Source organism: Priapulus caudatus, unplaced genomic scaffold, assembly GCF_000485595.1.
Source record: "Priapulus caudatus unplaced genomic scaffold, Priapulus_caudatus-5.0.1 Scaffold503, whole genome shotgun sequence".
Lineage (NCBI taxonomy): Eukaryota > Metazoa > Priapulida > Priapulimorpha > Priapulimorphida > Priapulidae > Priapulus > Priapulus caudatus.
Genome location: NW_014577564.1, coordinates 64,302 through 73,871, shown reverse-complemented (window position 1 = coordinate 73,871; position 9,570 = coordinate 64,302). Strand labels below are relative to the sequence as shown.

Here is a 9,570-nt window from a genome sequence, read left to right as displayed (position 1 = left end):
CGCGGTGAAGCTCAGATCACAGATAGTCAGAGAATAATGTGAATACCAATACGGGCAAACTATGGTGTGCTACAACAATAACTACAATTACACCTACATCTGTAACTATACCCAAAACTCCCCCTCTCTGTACCACACCTCCTAATGTTTCCCTTGCAGATCTCCCTCCTCTCTGCCTCTACCTCACCTCTCTCCCCTCTCTCCCCCCTCTCCCTCTCACCTGCAGATCCCCTCTCCCTCTCACCTGCAGATCCCCTCTCCCCCTCTCTCCCCCCTGCAGATCCCCTCTCCCCCCCTCTGTCCCCACCTCATTTCCTAATTCAGCCATTTCCTAATCTTCCCGTAACAGATGCTCACCCCCACTGATGATCAGTCGTCGTGCGTAGCCGATGAATCCCAGGTAGCGCTTGCGTCGCAGGAACGCCGTCTCGCTGGCGAGGATCGACGGGAACATGCAGTTACGGAAGAGCGCGAATGCGACGTACACCTGCTGGCTGTTATCTGCAATGTTAGCCGGCACAAACAACCTATTACTCCCCTGCATATAGCAGCCACTCAAGAGAAACAGCAATCCTTTTATGGACAGGTGGCACGTTTCATAGAGACGGTTTCACTGTATAACTGCCACACAAAGGAAATTCCAAACGTGGCCTATATCATGGACTGGAGGCCGTTCTATGGAGGTGACTGCTAACACATAGGCTATATATTATACAGATGGTCATTATGTCAAAGTTTGAAATCCCCACTATCGTCACTGATTACAAGGAGCTATTGCAAATTCCAGAAGCCATGCTGTCTACTACTAGATCAGGATCTGGATACTGCGCTGAAAGCCAGGGACACAAGAACATTTTAAAGCACTTGCGCTGTTTAAAAAGACAATTGCTAGTCAATGTGGTGTATGGCTAATGGTCTAATCAGATAACCACTGGCTATATATATATACCATACATATATATATATATATATATATATATACACACTACTACCATACAAAACATCAAATAACTAGACTGCATGGATAGTCAATAAAACTATAACCCTGTTACATTGATGATCATTGGTGACTGGTCACTGCTGACGATCGCAGATCATTCCCACAAGTAATTGTAATCAGAAGCTGAGCTACTATATAGAATGTAATTGCTTGTCAAAGCACATCAAGTAAGCACTATATGCTGTATCTTGGATCGTTCAAAAAATCTGTTATATAGACAACAGTAATCATGCTACCACATCGCCTGGTTAGCAGATCTAGGGCACATTACCATAATTTATATGGGCTCATAAACACTTAACAACCAGTAAACACATTTGCAAAAATCCGGATACGCAACTTATACGGACATGGTTTTACTGTAGAAGAATGAGTATGAGACGGTGTTAGAATGCACAATCTCACTTTTTTTAAATTGCTCATAACATTTAGCCGAGTCATGCATACCTAGAATGTGCGAGATCACAAGTAGAGCTTTGATGAGAAACCCGATAAATGTCACGACTGCGTGGAATCTGTAGTCCTTGTTGATGGCGGTCCCTGGTGGCGCGCTTCCAAACCACGCAGCAGTGGCTGTTAGGCCTAACATGACCAGATGGAAGCCTGCTTCCTTTGGTCCAAATTTCCACATAAACCCCGACGTAGAGTCAGCTGTTAATTAATAAAACAACACTTTCCCTGTACGGCAGGTGACAACATGCTATTCTCCTATCTATGTAACAATAGCAATAACTTCATAATACGCATGCTGACATCAAATTTTATTTTCTGTCCATCCCAATCCAACAATCCCTAATACTTTTGTCTATCAGTATGTCTGGCTGGCCGGCTAGCTAGCTATCCATCTATTCATCCAGCCTGCCAGTCAGCCTGCCAGCCAGCCAGCCAACCATCCAGCCAGCAAGCCAGCTAGCTAGCCAGGCAGTCAACCAGCCTGCCTGCCGGCCAGCCAGCCATATACCTGCCAATATCTATTTCCTCAGGAGTGAATGAACAACCATAAATATTTGTCTATAGCTCTTCACACCTTTCACACAGTTCCTGCCTTCCACACGATGCTCAGTGGTCGTACCTGCAGTGTTTCTGCGTAACCGTAGACAGAACAGGTCGAGGCTGAGGAGGTATCCGAGGCAAGCACCCACCAGCAGCGATGCCAGCACGGAGGGCATGTAGCAGACGATAACGACACTGCCCACCGACAGCACGAACGTCACTATTAACCTACGGAGCATGAGTAGAGATATTTAATGACAGCGATATATATTGCAATATTGATATACAGGTGCTGTACAACAAAGCAGGAATAGATACGGTAGATAGAGAATATCATGAATCATTGAAGTTCGTTGGTGAATAATTAAAACGGCGTATATCCGCAGGTGTAAACAGCGTTACCTGATTTGCTTTTTCTCTGATAAGACATTCGCACGATTGTTTAATCTGCCATTCAGTAAGAAGCTGGCCGTATTAGACCGACATGATCCGATCATTAATAAAAGAAGCAAATATATTTATATCAATTACTATTACGATAAACCACCTCAGGTCGGTTGCCATAGGGGACCCTCCAAGCAGAAGAACAACTGTCTGTTCAAGCAGCCATAGAAAAAGAGCATCAGGCGGTGGAAGCATTCCCACTGCCCACAGGAGCGGCAGGAAAGGAAATGCGATGTGTAGTGCGGAGGACAGCGTCCAGTGACTAGCTGACGTCATATGCTCGATGCCTGGCTGGAAGCTGAAAGAAGAAGATGCCAACTAGACTCAAAAGTCTAGGATTCCAAGTCTACTAGGATCCCGATTCCAGAATCGACAGAATGCAAAATCTTGTTTTCTCTCTAGTCCGATCCGAAGTCTAAGAGACAAGGACATGGACAATGCGGCTTGCTTGGTGAATGAACTCAGCCAAAGTGGCTCCCTAGGTTAGAACATTATCAACGCGTGAAGGCACCCTGTTGGTGTTATCAATTGATGCATCATCATGCGTGACAAGGTTTAATTTGATAGAGCTACGGCAACTCGACTGAACTCTGAAAATTAGGCATGTACAGCATTTTAAAGAAGACACGAAAGCAGGACTTTTCACCAAAATTCTTTAAACTATTTATTTCAGACTAATAAAATTCGCGTTTTCATGGTTTACAACGTCAACAGCTGACATTCAGCCAGCTATATTCTGCATCCTAAAACCTTGCTGTTTCAGTGAATCATGCTGCAGCTTTCGTTAGCTACTCATAACACTCATCATCTATATATACAGATGTTATGCATTTGCATATTTTTACCAAATAGTGTTTTGCGTCTTATACAGTAATAACTGGCTACAAGACTACGATACGATGCTATAGTATAAATTGCCGACAGTGGTATATATAGCGTAAGTGCGAACAACATTGGAAGGCAGTGCCGGATGATTAAATATTATCCATTCGAGCTTTATTTTGGTCCTTGTATTGTAACGTTGATGCCAAGTTGCTAGATTAATTTACATTATTTAACTTTTGTGTGTACTAGCTTACTTTTTCTGTAAAATTGTTAAATATTATTACAATAATAAAATACGAGTTAAAGGCAATAATGATAATTAATTTATTACTAACTAAATCAATAATGATCCAGATTAATAACTCATTATAAAATCAATAATGATCCAGATTAATAATTAAATAAATAATACAACATACGTTGATAATTAGACAATTAACAATATAAATATTAACAATAAATTATATTACTGGCAATCGAGTCATACATCGTAAATGGAGCTGTAAACGTACGTTGCACTTATACATAGCTAGGACTCATACATAGCTAGACTCATACATAGCTAGACTCATACATAGCTAGACTCACACACAGCTAGACTCATACATAGCTAGACTCATAGCTAGACTCATACATAGCTAGACTCACACACAGCTACTGTGACTCACCACATGGCGGCGTCGACGACGACGACACACAGCACGTAAACGACTCTCAGCGTGCACGCGATCTCGAGGCGGTCGGCGGCCGCGTACACGGCGGGCTCCGGGGGCCGGCTGACGACGAGCGCGTACAGCGCGACGCACAGCGTCAGCCAGCCGAGCGTGAGCAGCACGACGGTGGCGCCGGTCGACGCGTACAGGCCGGAGAGTCGCGACGGCAGCAGGAAGAGCATCGTGAGCGCGGCGGCGGCGCCCGCGAGTGCGCCGTGCGCGACCACGCTCGCCCAGTGCGCCTTCGCCGCGATGACGAAGCGCGCCGTCTCGGGCGCCCACGGCGACGCGAAGCTGACCTCGTCCTCGTCGGCGAGGAGGTTGCTCTTGGCGACGCGCAGCGGCGTGACGATGCGACGCCGCACGACGCGCGCGTACACCTGCAGGGCGACGCTATAGATTGCGACCGCGCCGCCGCAGACGGCCGCCGCAACGTGCCACCGCGCGGCGCCACACTCCGCCGCCGCCGTGCACGCGCCGCCGATGAGCGCCGGCGTGAAGAACAGCGCCACCTGCACGAAGTAGACGTACCACGGCACGCGGTAGCCGACGTTGAGGCGGACGCCCCCTAGCAGCGTCTGCGGGAAGCGCTTCCAGAAGAACTCGCGCTTGTACGGGTTTAGCACTTGCAGATGCATCACGGTCGCATGTTCGCTCGCTTGCGCAGACTATCGCACGACACGCCCACACATCTGCCACACGGCGAACAAAGTTTTCAGCAGAGCACGCCCAGTATCAGGGCACACACCTGCGCGAAATGTTTCCTGGGAATAACACGCCGAGCATACGGCAGACGAACGCACACGCAAGCATTTTGTCACACGGGTATGACGTGCTCCCTTGGACCTCTCTGTCAGTGCTGCACGGTCACCTGCAACATGAACAGTGACATAAGTTAATGCGTACATACAGCCAGGGTAGGATGTAATCAGGAGTCTATCTGTTAATCAATGTAATTCGGGGGCACTGAACCAAATTTCCGTTCGTGGGCACGTGAATAACTCGCACGCACACTTTCATGCACCGTGCATCTGACCCTATTCCCGAATTTTTCAAGTTCATCCTATGTATGATAAGCAAAATGCAGCAATGACTATCCATTGCATTCGTATGCATTGTATGTCATAGGTATTTCTCGTCTGTGATAAACCGGCTTGTCTGGCGTCTGGTGAGAATTACTGCTGGCTAGAAATTTTTCTTCAACTTGAAAAATTCTTTCTTGCTCACTGCTTTATTAGATTTTTATTATGACTCCGCTGGCAACTAGCAATAACGTTTGCCTACATACCGAGATGTGTATATATATATATAGTAGTGTTACAAGACGGCAAAACACATACATGGACAGCCTCATTACAGAACCAACGTGGAAAGTAGCAAGCATTCATTTCCAGATTTAAGTTAACTAGGTCAGTGCTACACAGAAATGTTCACATTCACACGTTTGAAAGTGATGTGAAAAAAAAGTTGTGACAGAAGCATGTAAAGGCAAAACCGTGCCTCTCCCATTTCTTCTTTTCATTTTACTCTTATATCATCTATGTCATTTTATCTAACATCTATGTCATTTTATCTAACATCTATGTCATTTTATCTAACATCAATGTTTATAAGATATTTTTACCAGTACAGCATGTTTAACTTTAAATTATGGAGGTACACCAATTAATATCAGTTACTTTACTTATCATTAGCTCCTACTGTACTTATCATGAGTATAGCTCTGCTAAGTACTGCTACTGCTGCTGCTGCTGCTGCTGCTGGCACTGCTGCTGACATTGCTGCTGCTGACGATACTGGCGCTGCTTCTGCTGCTGCTGTTGCTACTGCTACTGATGTAAGTTGTGTTGCTGCTGTGGCTGCTGCTGCCACTTCTGCTGTTGCTACAGTTGCGAAGGCTGTTGCGACTGCTGCAGCCACAGCCGCTGCTGCTACCGTTGCCGACACTGCTGCTGTTACCTCTGCTGCCGCTGATGCTGATGTTGATGCTGACGCTGCTGCCACTGCTGCCATCATTAATGCTGCTACTACTGCTGCTGTTACTGCTGCTGCCACCACCACTGCTGCAGCCGCTGCTGCTACTGTTGCTAATTCTGCTGCCACCACCGCTGACACTGCTACTACTGTTGCTGTTGCTACTGTGACTGCTGGCGCTGTGCTACTGCTAGTAGATAATACTGCCACTGCTAGTTTCCTAGGTGATTCTGCTGCTGTTACTGCCAGTGCTGCTGTCACTGCTCCTACTAATACTCTTGTCGCTATTACATTCAATGGTAATGAGCAAAATGGGAGATTGGCAATAATTTAATTAATGCTTATAATGCACACCTGGTGCTGGTTAACAAACTGCACATATTCTGGATACACACAGCACTTTGACATGGATATAGAGAACATACATCTCACACAAATAATGCCTTTTGCTTGTCCAACTGACTCTCGATTGTAAGATTTCATAGGTTAAGTCGTTGTGTTATGGGCTGCAAAGCGAAATACCCTTAATATCGGTAAAAGAAATTGCATATTCGCATTTTCCTGACCTTTGACTCTTGATATCCAATTTATCTACTTTACACAGCCTTTATGGATTGCCCCCATCTAACATGTTGAGAACAATTGCCCCCATCTAACAATTGTATGAATACCCATGTACCGATCACTGACATATGAATAGTGTAGGTAACATATTAACAGTTAAGTGTAGGTGAAGCCGTTTTGATCCGTGCCGCTATCGTTGATAAACAGACTTGTAAACCAACAGACACTTCTTCGTTCACTTGCTATTCAACTCACTCCCTCTGACAATTTTCAGATGAGCTAAAATTAGCATATGGCATATAAACCCAACTACCTAGTTTACCATGTCTGAGCAGCACTGCCCCTAGGCAGCATTCATTAAGCTGCTAATGCTAGCCGCACACTATATACGTTTTTGCGCAGGCCGCAGTCGTAAGCCTTCGCACACTATACCACCTGCCCCCAATTGATCGGGAGGCCCCCGCACACTGTACGACTCAAAGTCGGCACTAACCATGGCGCTCTCGTGGCGTTCCAAGTGGATTTAGCGTGTACTAAGGGTCGAGAGTGTTTCCCCGCCATTTTTACCAAATGCGGTTCCCATGGCGCTGCTCTGTGATTGGTCAATTTTCTTCAGCGCTCGGCAGCGGGTCGGATGGCCACGCATACTATCCGAGTCGTGTCGTAAGCCCTCGCACACTATACGACCCGCTCCGCTCCCGATTCAAGATTCGAATCGGCCCAAAATGACCTCCCGATCCAGACGTAAGCCTCCCGATCCTGCTCGGGCCGTAGAGTGCTGTTATATGCAGATACTGGTAGACCTGAGGTTGCTGGATTGAAAATAATATTGCAGTGCTAAACACAAGTAACTTGGGTTCATAGTGCCATGGTGAATCGTGATTATCAACAGTAAGCACATAAAGGAGGACTCACTTTGGATTATAAATATAGCCATTGGCAATCAATTTTGTTGATAATATAAATTAGTCATCTCAAGTTTTAAATAAAATATAAAGCAGCTATTGCATTAACTCCACGAAAAAGGCGGAGACTGTGGATTGATGTTAGTATTGAAGCCACGCAGGCTACAATGAAGTACAATTTATTTTTACTGCAAAATTATTTGATGCCACCATATAATGACAAGTGACGAAGGTAACAGTTCTGACCACCTGGATCAAAAACTTGACAGTGTCATATATTATGATTACATCTGTCATCACCTGTATGTGTTTTTCTTATTTCATTATTCATTTTTTCCTTATGCTTTATGATGCTTTTAGGTTAAATTTGTAAATTTATAGGCGAATGATAAATACCATGGTGGATTTTTCTGTTATTTGCAACGTAAATAGTTACATATATATATATATATATATATATATATGTATATATATATATATATCTTCATGCATGGTTTCAATGTGCTAAAATAGTAAAATGTTACACAAAATGTTTTCCGCACTTTGGTGGGTGATTCTAATTAAGTTGAGTATTGGTGTATAAATTTAGTTCTCTTATTTGTATACTGATAATGCAGGGGAGTTAGTTTACTATTTAAAGTTTACAAACTAAAAAGTCGTTGATTGCGCTTACTGTCGAATAAATTGTGTAATGAAATGTAGGTGACCTACTACTACTACTACTACTACTACTACTACTAGTAGTAGTACCAAAGAGCTTATAATGAATATAATAATTATTAATAATAATTTATTATTATAATAATCACTATAAGTATAACTATAAGCTCTTTGGTAGTACTACTACTCACTACTGACCGCCACAAATGCTAGATGGCCTGCTGTATGCGTACATCATGTACGTGTAGTCCGACCAGGTTCTACGACTGTTTGACGAGTCACGAGTGTTTCAAATTGTAGGAGATACGTACGTAACGTAGTGAGAACCAGAAGGTAGAAGCGAGAAGGTAGCTTCTGGCTAACGTGAGTAATGTGTATTCAATATTGTGTATCCATGGCCACGGGCACCCACACTTTATCCACTTTACACGATACGTTACCAGTCTCACCACGTACGATGTTATCAAATATCCACAATTATGTCTTTCTTGATGTGTGCCCTCAAGTCACGGAAAACAAAAATTTACGACGGCAGATACTGAATTGGTATGGTAACTTACCGGATTCTTGTGATGTGACGAAATCTTTGGTTCCGCGGTATTGTTTTGATTTGTTTACGACAGATAAATTGAGCCACGCATTCAATCTCTATAATCGCGTCTGCTTAAAACAGGAGAGGAAAAATATATTTACGAATTTATGCAATTTTAAGTTTGTTTTCAATTATTTGTGTGTGTTTCTCATTACGATTATTAGTGGTCATCGTGAATATGACTAGATTCTCGAACCTAACAGCCCACTCAGTCACGATTTTATTCCGCATGGTGTCGCCACCGTGTTGAAGGTGTCTCGCATCAGCTGTTGTTATGTTAGCAGTGGGTTCCTAGTTGATGTGACGTCGTTTCAGTCACAGGCACTTGAAGCGTTTCAATAAAATATAATGCTAACTAAATACGAAATCTATTTACTACCAAATTCTTAATGTTTCTATACTCTCTTTCACCTATTATTGCCGACAGTTTCCTGGAAATTCCGTCCAAATCCTACGTGCAACCATATACGCTGCAGCCGGCCATTGCTCTCGCGGCTCCAGTGTTGCACGCTTACACTTATATATAGGCCTATAGTGTATATATGTGTAGGGTATATAGTGTATATATAGGGTATATAGTGTATATATAGTGTATATAGTGTAGTAGTATATTATATATATATATATATAAAAGTGTAAGCGTGCAACACTGGGGCCGCGAGAGCAATGGCCGGCTGCAGCGTATATGGTTGCACGTAGGATTTGGACGGAATTTACAGGAAACTGTCGGCAGTAATAGGTGAAAGAGAGTATAGAAACATTCAGAATTTGGTAGTAAATAGATTTCGTATTTAGTTAGCATTATATTTTACTGAAACGCTTCATATAAGTGTAAGCGTGCAACACTGGAGCCGCGAGAGCAATGGCCGGCTGCAGCGTATATGGTTGCACGTAGGATTT

General features: G+C 43.8%; 1 protein-coding gene across 1 annotated transcript in view; it reads right to left on the bottom strand.

Annotated features, from left to right (window-relative positions):
• The window catches only part of LOC106811090 (pecanex-like protein 4), a 26,154-nt gene extending 17,390 nt beyond the window's left edge, over window positions 1-8,764 (bottom strand). Inside the window, 6 exon segments of the mRNA XM_014814620.1 lie at window positions 358-501; window positions 1,448-1,651; window positions 2,073-2,221; window positions 2,541-2,735; window positions 3,931-4,846; window positions 8,639-8,764. Coding sequence (XP_014670106.1) covers window positions 358-501; window positions 1,448-1,651; window positions 2,073-2,221; window positions 2,541-2,735; window positions 3,931-4,613 — 1,375 coding nt within the window. The 5' untranslated portion in view covers window positions 4,614-4,846; window positions 8,639-8,764.
• Between the last annotated feature and the right edge of the window lie 806 nt (window positions 8,765-9,570).